Raw genomic sequence first — 13,309 nt, 5'->3', positions numbered from 1 at the left:
TTCCAGTGGTTTCCAGATTAAGGGAAGATGTAATAACCTATTTTTCAATAGCAATTTCTAAGAAAAAGTAATTTCAGTACTGCAACAGCAAAAGAACCATTAAGGATGAAGTAAAATACATCTGGGATGATAATGGGAAACTGCAATGAAAGGAAAATGGTGATGTACTACATGGGTATTTCAATCAGAAATTCACTAAGCTAGATGTCAACAACGTGCTTCAGGCACGGGAAAGACGAAGTTCTGTATTACACACTGTAGTATTCATATAGAAGAGACAAGTGTCTTGGGGTACACGAAGTTCTCAAGATCAACACATCCCTAGGATCTGATGATATTTCACAAATTGTACTCAAGGAAACAAGAGACCTTATTCAAATTTTAAACTGGAGGCAAGTCCTTAGTAGAGGCCAAGCTTGAGGATAACATACTACCGAGCCATGTTGTCGAGTTGTTGGGGCCAGTACCCCGGCTTCTTTCAAGAAACGGTCAGATGAGCGCCTTGCATTAGATACGGAAGCGCGCTGGTACAGCCGGGTTAATACAACCCTTGTACTCTTGTGTACTGCGTCCTCCACTCGACAGATGGCGATAGCGAGATGAGCTGCAGAGAACAGTAAGAGGAAGTAAATAAAGATGCAGAGAGAGAGAGAGAGAAGCTGGTAATAGAATATCGTTAATGCCGGTGGTCATCTTCGCAGGAATAACCCCAAACCCATATTGCTAATGATCTAGGTACAGGGAAGAAAATGGCATTTGTCACCGCGAACTGGAATCCTCTGGGCGAAGCCTTCTACAGGTGTGTAGTCGCTGATTTGGGCTGTGATGGACACCACCGACGGGCGGTGGGGGTCATGTGATAGGCAGGGTTGCTTTGCCTGTGCGGGCAGTTAATATAGCACAATATTCAGTTACAAGGACAAGTGTATTAGGAGTAGCGTGAACTCTCGCATTTTTTTTTCATTCTCAGCTAATTGCTTGTAATGGAATTAGCTGTAATTCCATTAGCTGAAAAGTACGAATAAACCTGGACATCATACAAACCCCTCTTTTTGAAAAGAGGAATGTTCATTGATTTCAGTGAGCTGGAGAAATAGATACAATTGGTGTGAAGTAGCTGTTGGTGTGTAGCTGTCTGCTTGAAGGCACCGTTGAATGTTTGCGTGGATAATAATATTGCAGACTTAACCGGGCCTCCCAAATCCGTACTAACAGTAATACGATGGCAGACGTGAGGAAGAAGAGGGATAGACAGAAAGATCGAGATGCGAATGTGTGCTTCTTACCCTTAACCTGTCCACTCGGACAAGCTCTTGAATAGTCTAGTTTTCTCAAAACGCATTCATGGTACCGATATCACCGTTCTGTACGGCTCCGTCCATCACAATCTGCACAATGCACAAAGGTTAACTACAAGATACAATTCTGCAGTGCTTGTGTGTGCTTGACTTTGTTCTTGATGTGTTCTATACAATCGTCGCTTTGTTGTGTGTCATTTTAGCATAGCATATCTGTCGCTATGTTATCGGGTATTGCAGTTACTTGTGCCTTCCAAGGACCAGTTGGTGGCACTGTTATCTCAGAATATCCCCAATCCATGCCCTAGTACAGTGACTGGGGACAGTGCTTTTTAAAGCTTATTTTTATTATGTATTTTCTACTATTTTCTGTATTTTTTCTGTATTTCCTATTTTTCTGTGTTTCAGTGCTGTAACACAGGGATGCTGTAGATAATAGTGTAAATCCTACTAATTTGTATAAGACTGAATGTTGAATTATTAATCTGAGAAAATAAACTAATAAAGAAGTAAATTTGAGTGAAACTGCATGAATTTAAGAATTGAAGACAGAGTACCATCATATATCTCCAGTTGCTGTAGGAGCTGCTACTTGGTCATTACAGATCCCATGGCACTGTTGTAAGAATAGGGTTGTTAACTCTGGTGGTATGGCTAAATTCTTTTTTGAGCTAGTACAACCTGGCCTCGTGAAATGACCCTCTAAATTCACTTACTGAAGCACTTTTGTACTTTCTCACCATGTAGTCAGTCTTCTATTACATAATGGTTTCTTCCTGACATTTTGAGATGGCTGGTGATATTAATGAACTATGAATCAGCTAGCAAGCATGTGATCTGTTCTGTCTGGTGTCACAGGAAGATTGAGCTGTATGTGATGGGCTGGAGCCTAAAGGAGGGACTAAGAGACTGTCTGATTGCCGCAGCGCCATACGGGGGTCCTATCGGTGAGCATTTTAGACATCCTTCTTTTAGTTTCCTTCATTCCCACCCTCTTCCTTCCCCCTTTTGTCTGCTTCCTGTTTCTCTGTGCACCCCCTATCTGTCTCTGCCTCTCCCCTTCTATATCTTATCTTCCCCATTGCTGCCTCACTTTCTTTCTCTCCTGCTTCAGTTCAAAGCAGCTTTACTGGGATGGCAAGGTCACAGCAGTAAATGCTTCCAAAAGCAATCATATCAGAAAGTCCATTGCATGCCAAAAGGCACAAGGTAATGGGATATTGAACATAAAATGGTGGAAATTGTCCAAATGTGCTTTCATTTAGGGTAAAGCACCATATGTGACTGGCTTTCTCTAACAATAATTCACTTCAGGATGAACCTCACTTCATCACGTCAACAGATTCGCCCAGATAATAAAAGACATTCAGAAGTACATTTAAAGAAAGCATTTCCAGTCCACATTGAACATGCATGTACAGTAGAATGTGAAGGCATGGTTGTTCAGGCTATACCCCCAAATTGTTCTCTCTCTCCCTCACTCTCAGCCCTGCTGAAGGGACACCAGAAGCGCTCTCCCACTGCTCGGCCCCAGCTGGAGATCTACTCTGCATCCGGCTCTCTCCTGGCCAGCTTCTTGGTATGCAGTCAGGACACACTTTGCCTTTGTACAGCAGCATACTGTTTGTTCTGCAGTTGTTGTGTAGATTTGATTTCCCTGTAACTCTCTTCTGCGGAGTGCACCTGTGTTTCTGTGAATGTGTATGATTGTGAAGAATGCTGTACACACGTGTGACAGTGTCTGTATCTCTGTTCTCAGTGGAAGAGTGGCACAGTTGTGACCCTGGGCTGGACAGTCAGCGATGACCTGTTGTGTGTGCAGGAGGATGGTTCTGTTCTACTGTATGACCTGTTTGGTGAATTCAAGAGGCATTTCAGCATGGGCAATGTAAGTACTCACAGTCACAGAGCTATCAACTGCTATGTGCTCTTAACGATAAACACCTATTTTGTGAATTATTAAGAAAGAAAGCTTATAGGTGTAGTGTTTAGAGCTGAGAGTCTTGGAAGTGAGAGAGGGAGGTGGTGAAGGCAAAGGTGTTTGGGCTTATGCTTACAGCTCAGAGCCATGGAGTATTAATCAGTGGTTCAAGCCAAGAGTCTGAGACTCAAACACTGATTTGCTTTCTATCTTCTTGTTCATAGGAAGTCCTTCAGAACCATGTGATTGAAGCTAAGGTCTTCCACTCACCCTATGGGACAGGGGTAGCTATACTGACAGGAGCATTCAGGTTCACTCTGGCAACCAACATTGATGATCTCAAACTGCGTCGCTTGCCTGAGGTCCCAGGTACTGGCCTTATTGTTTTCAAGTGTATTTAAACCTGTCTGTCCACCTGCTTGTTTTGTTGTAATTGTGTCTGTATCTCAAAATGTTTCTGCCTTGCATTTCTGACATTCTGGATATCAGTTTTTCTGTGTGTTCACAAATGGTTTCACTCAACATCCTGACTGACTGTGAGCCAGTTCCTGTGTCTTTGTATTACAGTGACAATGTTTTTTATGTCCCCTGCAGGGCTACAGGGGGCGCCCTCATGCTGGGCTGTGCTAACTCAGGACAGACAGACCAAGGTGCTGCTGGCCAGTGGTAGTGACCTGTACATACTGGACAACACATCCTGCACTGCTGTGGTGAGATGTGCACATATACGCGTTAAAATATATACAAACCATCACAGTGTAGTGTCTATTGTTACCCGTCATGGTAAATGCATGTTTTTTGCTTGTAGACACCCCCAGGCATTGACCCTCAGGTCAGCAGCTATATTCAGATGGCCGTCTCCTTCAGCTATAAATACCTGGCCTTGTACACAGACACAGGGCACGTGTGGATGGGCACTTCCAACCTCAAGGTGAGTGTTGAGGGGGACCATGCAGGAAACAGACCTGCCTTCTCTAAGTTGCCAAATGCACAGTGTGCATATTGGGTATGCTTAGTGTATATAGCTCTTACACATACTGGAGTGAATGTGCTACAGACATGATTGGAGTCTGGGAAGGCACAATCAGGTGGTTGTGTGCAGATTACCATCTATGTTCTTTTAATATTGTATGTGCTAGCCCTGATTTTATCTATGAGAAAAACAGTGGAGCAGTAGATATTATTTGAATTTCTAAATAGAGGGAATAACTTCTTTGGAGAAAGGAGTGTGGAGAAAATTGCTAAGCAGTGGGGGTGTGATGAGGGACTTCCTTTGGCAGATTCAGGATCTGCGTTTTCTCTTGCAGGAAAAGCTCAGCAAAGTGGACACCAAGGTGTGCACCCCACCTAAGCAGATGGTCTGGTAAGTGTTTGCGTGTGAGATGATATGTCAGACATTACTGGCAGTTGTTGCGTTTACAGAACACGTTTTCTTCACAGGTGTCGCCGGCCCAAGAGCCAGCAGCCTTCAGTGGTGATGATGTGGGACCGACTGCTCCTGGTGGCTGGAGAGTGTAATGAGACCATCCAGTATCCTCTCCAAAAGCATTTAGATGGGCAGGCCTGTTGAGGGATTGAGGGATTGGGCAGTAATTTGAGTAAGAATTCAACATGTGTGATGAATAGCACAAAATATATGCCTTCAATGAAGATTAAAATTGATATGATGAACGGAGTGGAGTCATGATGTATGATTTATCAAAAGGTCTGACTTGTGTCTGTACTTGTGTCTGTACTTCCCTGAATCTCCGAGCTGGTCAGAACAACAGTTTTGAGGCAGTTTTGGGGCTACAGCATTCTCTTTCATTGTCCTTGACTTTTGGCACTGGTATCACTTGGACGATGATTCGATTCTGATTCCAGAGCTGGACGGCATCAGAATCATCAACAGCACACACCATGAGATGCTTCAAGAAGTACCAGGTCAGGACACATTCTGACACAACTGCGGTGACACTCGGATAACCAGCAAACAATGTCATAATTTCCTACTGTTACAGTACACTGCTCTGTGCCTTGTGGTATTGTTCACAAACCCGTCTGTCTTGTACTGTCCTGTCACCTCATGCTGTATTGTTTTGCACTGTGCAGTAGTCCTGTTCTTTACTGTTTTATTTCCCATTTCACCAATTACTGTGCCATACTGTACTCTACTGTGCTGACCAGTCATCTCACATTGGTTTTTGCTCTCTTGTGTTTCAGGGCCCTGTGAGGAGATTTTTAAGATTGCTTCCATGGCCCCTGGTGCTCTGCTGTTGGAGGCACACAAGGAATACGAGGTGAGAAAAGGCTGTCTGTAGTATTTCTATGCGTCTTTCTCTTTCAGTGTCTGCACTCTTCTGTCTTGCTCAATGCATGTGTTAAATGTCTTATCATAATTAATGGTTTGTGATTCCGTTTGCATGCTTGCTCCTTTGTGTGTGTTGTTGTTAAAATATGCCATTGTCTTTGGTAACAAGAGTCTGTGTGTCTGTTTCTGCAGAAGGAGAGTCAGAAGGCAGACGAGTACCTCCGGGAGATAAAGGAACAAAGTCTGCTGGGGGAGGCAGTCAGACAGTGCGTGGAGGCTGCTGGCTTTGAGCATGAGCCAGAGACCCAGAAAACACTGCTGAGGGTGAGAGGGTGGGAGGGAGGGCTAGGAAGAAAGAGGAAGTGGAAGTGCAAGAGAAGGAGGTGTGGAGAGGAGGGTGAGAAAGACAAGCTGAAAGAGGGCTTGAGTCAGAGGAGAAGGACAGTAGAAGTCAGAGGGAGATATAGGAATGTGGAGAGAGACTGAAATGGAGGAGGAAAAACGATGGCCCTATAGAAAGAGGGAGGTAAGGAGAAGGAGTTATGGAGAACAAGGTACACATTCGGAGGGGGAGTGGAAAAGTAAAAAGAGACAAAAATGTTTCAAATCGGTGGATTGGATTTTGTCTGTCGCACTGTCTGATTTGTAGAAAGTGTGGATTCAGGGACAGGAAGCTCTTGACTATCACTTTCTCATCACATGTCACAAAGTGACAAGGGCCCACTCTGTGTACTTGGTGGAGGAAGTGTTAGTTTCAGGGGGAAGTGGGCAGAAGAAAGCACCATGTGAACACCGTGCTGACATACAGTACCTGTGTCTCTCTGGTAGTTTCTCTGGGAATTAAGTGTTAGATTTTAGAGGACAAGGAGAGGCAGGCCGGAGTCACTGTGTCAACTCAGTGCTGACTTTACTCTCTGTCTGTTCAGGCCGCATCCTTTGGGAAGTGTTTCCTCAGTAATTTCCCTCCCGATCTCTTCGTCAGCATGTGCAGAGAGCTGCGGGTCCTGAATGCAGTGCGTGACTATACCGTGGGCATTCCACTCACACACCCTCAGTATCCTCCACAGGGTTCCTCTGTCTGTCCATCTTGGGTTTATCTGAAAATAGATTTCTAGTTCTATATTCTTGTTGTACAAATGGGCTCTGCGGTTCTTTACTGTATCAAATGCTGTGAAATAGATGCTGAATGAAGTAATAACTAATTAGAAACAGAACACAGGCACAGTACCAAATAAACTAGAAATGATTACACATTTGTATTAAATAAGTAATCTATTAAAGATAATTCCAAGGTCTCAAACAGTTATTTTTCATTAAAGCTAATTGAATATTGTGTAGGTGTTTTAAATAATTTGCAAATGTATTTTCTTTTAAACCATATAATAAAAAGTTGTCCAAATTTGATCATAGCTTGATTTAACAGTGGATCTTGAAAGGTTGCTTTATAGACTAATACTATCCCTAAAACTTTCTCAAACTTTGTAATTGAAATGGACTTGACATAAATAAGAAACCAGACTAGCGTTTGTTACATGTTAACTTTATATACTACAAAAATACAAACATACTGTTTCCTAGATTTAGGATGAGGCTGTGTAACAGACAGTACCCCAGTGATGTGAAGTACTGTACATAGCATCAAACAACAGATTTTCAAAAATGCAAAAGCCCACTGTATTGATTTGGTGTTTATACTTGTCTTTCAGTGTGTTAATATGTGTGATACCAATTCATAATTGTGCATTCAGATAATATAGTAAATATGTGTGTAATAATGCTAAAAACAGCTCACTTTAGGTTTTGCAGAAACTGTATTTTCTCTACACTGAGTACCAGTGAACCTGCATGTCTGTGTGCCTGTCCTGTTGTCCTTGACCCCTTTCTCAGGTATAAGCAGATGACGGTGCAGGTGCTTATAGACAGGTGAGTTGGAGGACACTCCTGCACAGCTATGGATTGTATATTGTCATTGTATGGGTAGCAGCTGTTTTTGAGTATAGTGCTTTCTGGCTCTTTCATACGATTCCACTCTTTTAATGTTTCCTGCAGGCTGGTGTACCGCAAGCTCTATCCTCTGGCTATAGAGGTCTGCCGCTACCTAAAGATCCCAGAGTACCAGGGTGTGAGCAGAGTGCTGAAACACTGGGCCTGCAACAAGGTGAGAAAAATACTGACTGACGTGTACATGGACATGTGGGAACAAAGTCTTGTAGCCCAGATGTTGATGCTTCTGTACAGATGCAATGTTTCCCTCTCTCTGGACTGTGTGTTTCAGGTGCAGCAAAAGGAGGAGCCTGATGATGTTATTGCACGGGCTGTGAATCAGAAGCTAGGCGATGCAGTGGGGATCTCATATTCAGAGATAGCGGCACGGGCTTATGAATGTGGCAGGACAGAGCTGGCCATCAAGGTGCTGTCCAACTCTCTCTCACGCTAACATACACACTGAGCAGTGCTGATTTCATACACTCAGTAGTAATTGGAGTAGTAATTAGAGCTCTAGACATTTAACTGGAAGGTTGAGTTTTCAAATCTCTGGTTAGGTTGTATCTTTGAGAAAGCTTTTCCTTTCGTTAGGAAGAAGGCCAGATCTATAAATGGGTATAAATGTAAGGATAAAAGTGTTAGCCAAATGTAAACTCAGATTCCCCTTTTCAAATGACCCTGTAAGACAGAGAAGTACCTTACCTAATACACATACAAAGTCACATTTTACAGGAGGTGTAGTCACATTCTTAACAAACCCTTAGCATCTTAGCGGTCTGTAGTTGCCAAATGTCACTCCCTACAGGACAAATCAGAGGGCTTCTGCAGAGACAGTTTTCGGGTCTCCTTCTGCTTTGCTCTCATCACGGAGCTCTGATGAGTATGTTGAATCTTTCTCTTTCATCTCCCTCCCTCCCTTCTCTCTTAGCTCTTGGAGTTTGAGCCTCGCTCCGGGGAGCAAGTGCCCCTTCTGCTGAAAATGAAGAGAAGTCTGCTTGCCCTGAGCAAAGCGATTGAGAGTGGGGACACAGACCAGGGTATGACATACTGGCACATGAGCTTGTGACACACTCGCAGATCGCACTGTAATACCCTGGACACCTACACAGTTCTTAATATTTTTTATTATTGATTTTTTTCAAAAACATGTGCAGAACTTTGCCAGCCACTGTACTTGCAGAATAGGTCTATAACACTGTATACATGCCTGTTGGGTGGCTGAGGGTGCTGCATAATTTATTCTGGGTCAGGATTCTGTGTAAATGGCAGTCTATAAGACATCTTTTTTTCCCCTTTTAGTGTACACTGTGGTTACCTATCTGAAAAATGAGATGAACCGTGGAGACTTCTTCATGACTCTGAGAAACCAGCCAGTTGCTCTGAGTCTGTACAGACAGGTGAGTGAGGGGTTACAGTATATCTGAACTGATATGTATTGAACTAACAATTCATCAGCCGTTTAAGCCCCATCAGCACTAACTTGTCCAATTCTCTCTTTCAGTTCTGTAAGCACCAAGAGCAGGACACACTGAAGGACCTGTTCAACCAGGATGATGACCATCAGGAGCTGGGAAACTTCTATGTTAGAGCCAGCTACAGAGAGGGGGTGAGTATATACACTGTCACACACAGAGAAGAGACAGCTATAGTGAGAACAATGCACACAATGTGGCACAGAAGATCAGGAACCAAGATTGCCTATAGACCACTGTAAGAAATGGTTCTCCTATCTGTAGTATGTGGGGAGGAAGAAAACCTCTCATACAGTTAAACAACCTTGAGAGGACTATGGTTCTTGACTAAATAAGATCCATGGAGGAGAAAGAGAAGAGAGCGGGTTGTGGATTGATTCTTATGCCTGTTCAATCTGTTCTGTTCCTCCTCTACAGACGCTGGAGGCACGCTTAGCTGCCCTGCAGAGTGCAGTTGATGAATACAACAAGGCCAAGAATGAGTTCGCTGCTAAGGTGAGCGAAATTAACTCACTTCTCTGGGGCATTGTGAGCACTCTTACAAATACTGTTGACGGTATAATGCAGACACTGATTACCAATGAACAATGTTTTACTTGCTATAGTGGTTCTTCAACTAAACTTTAGCTGTTGAGGATTTTACCTGTGGAGCCAAAATAACATGTTGTATTATTTAAATTATAAGTTATAAGTAGTGATCTCCTTTCCTCAGTGATTTGCAAAGTGTGGAATCGTAAGTGTTTTGAAGGATGTATTTCGTTCCACAGTCGTTTGTTTTGCTTGGTGTGGTGCATGGATCGTGGCTGCACTGAGCATCTGGAACACCAGTAGAATACCGTTGTTTTATCTGTGCATTAGTTGACTCTGGTGGTGTACCCAGTAAGATACATAGTGAGCTGGGAGAAACAGTCTTGCAGACAACCGTCTGCTGAGCTCCAGATTGTGCTGTAGGCTAGAAATCCCATGAAAAGATGCACTCTCCCACTTGAGCGTTAGTTCCTTGATTTTGTCTCTACACATCTACATCCTCCTGCATGGGGCTTCTTTTAGAACTGAGACCTTTTAGAACTCAGACCACTGGAGGTGCTTTCCCTTTCTCCTCGTTCTCAACCTTGAAACCCTGATAAATGCAACTTTAGCTGATGGAAGCAATAAGTCAGGTATCAGCTGATTCTGTATATCTGTCACATCTGCCCTTCTTCTAGCCATCTCTGTGTTGCCTTTCCACCTTTGCCACCCTGTTCTTCTGTGTACCTACTGCTGCCACTTTTTTCCTTGTGTGTCCTTCCCTGCAAATTCCTCACTTCCTCTTTACCTTTCCCTCTCCTCTCCCAATTTTCACAGGCCACAGAGGAACAAATGCGGCTGTTGCGATTTCAGCGGCGAATGCAGGAGGAGTTTGGCAGGTCCTTCATGGATTATTCCCTCCAGGAGACGCTGCACAGCCTGCTCATGGAAGGCCGGATCCGGCCAGCGGAACAGCTTTACAAGGACTTCCGCATTCCAGACAAGAGGTGGGGTGGGGCAGGGCAGCGGGTATTCTGCGTGCCAATCTGACTGTCTCACAGTGTGTGCATCCGTCTTGGTCTGCCTGACTCTCTGTCACCCAGTGTATTTGTCTGTCCACGTGTCTGTCAGGTACTGGTGGCTGAAGATCTCTGCTCTGGCTGAGAAGGAGGACTGGGAGGAGCTCGAGAAATTCTCCAGGAGCAAGAAATCTCCCATTGGATACTTGGTAAGATATCACATCTCATAAGAAGACACAAGCTGTGGACAGATGGACAGTCGTCTCCATGATTTACTATGTTGTGTTTGAAATTTATAAAATTCCTATACTTAAGTACTATGAACAAAGAACTGAATTGAGTTGAATTGTTGAAAAAATTGAATTTGTTTTCTGACTGACTTGATCGCCTTTTAAACTCGTAATACGATGTACTGAAAAGTTGACACCATATAAAATATGCATTGTTTGGTCCATGTTTCTGCAGTATTCATGTAGGTTATAGTTGGTGTTTCTTCTCAGCCCTTTGTAGAGATCTGTGTGAAGCATCACAACAAATATGAGGCCAAAAAGTATGTTTCCAAGGTCACACCAGAGCAGAAGGTGAAGGCACATCTAGCTGTGGGGTGAGTATCTGTGCCCATCTGTCCTTTACACGCTCCTTTATTTTGCTGTATGTCATTTGTAGGCATCCATTTTGTTCTAAAACACAGGGGTCACTGTGTGATTGCCTTCACTTTATCTTTCTGTCCCTAAAGAGTGGGTGGGCAGTGCGTGGCTCCCTCTCTCTCCTCCTTTTAGCAACAGTGTTGCAGTTCGCCTCTTTCTGTCAGAAGTGTGAGTCTGTATGTATTGCTACTGTATGTCTTCCTAGGGATCTGGAGGGGGCAGCAGAGGCAGCCATTGAGCGGCGCAGCGAAGGAGAGATTAGCTTGGTGTTGTTCCGTTGCCCTCCCTCTGCTGACCGTAGCCTGGTGGACCGCCTCACCCGTGCACGCACCACTGCCAGCAAGAAATAGCCCTTGAAGCACATGGCTTCGCCCAGAGAGCGCTTGCACACCCTAGAGAAAGCTTATCCATTGTGGAGAGAGCCAGTCCCAGGAAGGTCGAGGACCAGCCTAGCCTAGAAGAGACCATGCACTCCACAGAGCTCCTGTCCACCCCACACAAATTCCTCTTCACCTAGAGATTTAAATCATCTTCAGATTTTGGACGATGGTTCTAGTGCTTTTTGGCCAGCAGGGCCTAACCTCAGACAATTCACGTCCACACTCACCTTGGTTTATCTGAATTCCAGTTGAGCTCTCAACTGTTTGTTTAAATTATTCACACCTGCATACCTTACATGTACAAAGGCACCCATGGACAATGTGTACTCATATATGTTCATTAAAACTACCCTTTGACTTCTACACAAACAGAGAAGGAAAGACTGCAGGGTCTGAAGTGAAATGAACTGCTCTCCTCAGTATTTCTGTGCTGCATTTTTCAGTGTAAATTGCTGTTGATAAAATTAAACTTTGTGACTTCAGTTCCAACATCTGTGGTCTGTGGTCTGTTAACACACACAAGGCGGTGTGCCAGGCTTGAGTCCGAGTCCAGGTAATGAAATCAGGCCTGGGGGATAATGGGATCTGGACCCAGGCTGAACCTGGTTTGCCAGAATGGGCTAAAATGACTTGCTCAGAGACATGTGATTTGGAATAAATTCAAACAGTTTCCAGACACAGGGCTATTTGAATCCTGTAATAACAAGAAAGAAGTTACAGTAATGGAAAAAAGTCAAGATATAGCTGCAGTATCAGTGGAGAACCAAAGTCTGATTTATGTGAATAATTTGGCGTAGTTGGCAAACCTGTAAAATGTGCAGATGATATGAAAATTGGGGGATTAGAAACACTGCAGAAGTAGCAATGTGTTGCTATAGACAGTATATACTGTACTGTATATAGACAGCAGACTTGGGTAGAGAAACATAAGAGTACATAAGATGCAAATGGGAGAACTGACCTTGAGGATGTGACATATGGAAGGCATTTAGGCATTTATGTGTACTCCTCAATGTTGTTATCCAGACAATGCAGGAAAGCATTATTATTGTCAAAGACACTTTCAGGATCTGGGTCAAGTGTAGGTTTATGGTTTTGAGTTTAGGACTAGAGAGTGATGATTTATCTGCACTTTATGGTTAAGGTACAGATAGGGCTAAAGTTTACACACTTCAGCAGTCTAGATTTTGGGTGGCTTAAGATGGTACATAACACCAAATCCACATTTGGGATTTGACAATTGTGATGTAGTTTTGCTTGCATGTACATCTGAATGTGTGGCATCCCTGAACCTAAATACGCTTTTAAATTAGTACTCTAGTATTAATCATTCTTATTAATAACAGTTCAGTGGGATAATATCACTATCAAATCTAAATTTGCTTTGATGTTCACATCAGTAGGAACTGCTGCTTCTCATAAGAACATCTGCTCAGAACTCACAAAATTCTTAGACAGTCGGCTCCAACACATTTATCAGTTGAAATTTCGACAGAAAGGGGCACATGACTTAATCACACTGCCTTGTGACTATTACCCAATGTAATACCTAGTGCTATACATAATATTGGTGATTTTACTTTCACAAAATTAGAATTTTCTACACATCAAATTGCCATTAACTTTCCAATCTACGTCACTTCTGCATTTAATCATTTTGAGACAACCTAATTATCTTTTGTTTGTACTAAATTTCTCTTACAGAAGCTCACCTACATATTTTGCTGAAAAAAAAATTAACTTGTTCCTTTTCTCCCATGTATGATACAGAAGAGTTGTTATATAGCAG

The 13,309-nt window shown here is 43.2% G+C and overlaps 1 protein-coding gene across 1 annotated transcript; it reads left to right on the top strand.

The window, feature by feature from the left end:
* The first annotated feature begins 609 nt into the window (after positions 1-609).
* On the top strand, positions 610-12,009 carry vps16 (VPS16 core subunit of CORVET and HOPS complexes). The gene is made up of 24 exons (XM_088931200.1): positions 610-799; positions 2,157-2,245; positions 2,786-2,877; positions 3,058-3,186; positions 3,444-3,588; positions 3,814-3,929; positions 4,028-4,150; positions 4,527-4,582; positions 4,660-4,754; positions 5,053-5,142; positions 5,422-5,498; positions 5,702-5,833; positions 6,436-6,563; positions 7,397-7,432; positions 7,559-7,667; positions 7,785-7,919; positions 8,424-8,532; positions 8,795-8,892; positions 8,997-9,101; positions 9,385-9,462; positions 10,312-10,481; positions 10,606-10,702; positions 10,994-11,097; positions 11,346-12,009. Exons 1-24 carry the CDS (start codon positions 750-752, stop codon positions 11,488-11,490), a joined length of 2,508 nt encoding a protein of 835 aa, XP_088787326.1. The 5' UTR covers positions 610-749; the 3' UTR covers positions 11,491-12,009.
* Positions 12,010-13,309: the final 1,300 nt, after the last annotated feature.

Source organism: Atractosteus spatula, chromosome 13 (genome assembly GCF_055471065.1).
Source record: "Atractosteus spatula isolate fAtrSpa1 chromosome 13, fAtrSpa1.hap1, whole genome shotgun sequence".
In the NCBI taxonomy this organism is placed as follows: Eukaryota; Metazoa; Chordata; class Actinopteri; order Semionotiformes; family Lepisosteidae; genus Atractosteus; species Atractosteus spatula.
This window is presented reverse-complemented; position numbering and strand designations above follow the sequence as displayed.

Bases quoted from the DNA above. Each gene is read 5' to 3' on its own strand.
- vps16 (XM_088931200.1), top strand. From the start codon at position 750: ATGGCATTTGTCACCGCGAACTGGAATCCTCTGGGCGAAGCCTTCTAC. The intron at 9,102-9,384 runs GTGAGTATATAC...CCTCCTCTACAG, and splicing joins GAGCCAGCTACAGAGAGGGG to ACGCTGGAGGCACGCTTAGC. The intron at 10,482-10,605 runs GTGGGGTGGGGC...CGTGTCTGTCAG, and splicing joins TTCCGCATTCCAGACAAGAG to GTACTGGTGGCTGAAGATCT.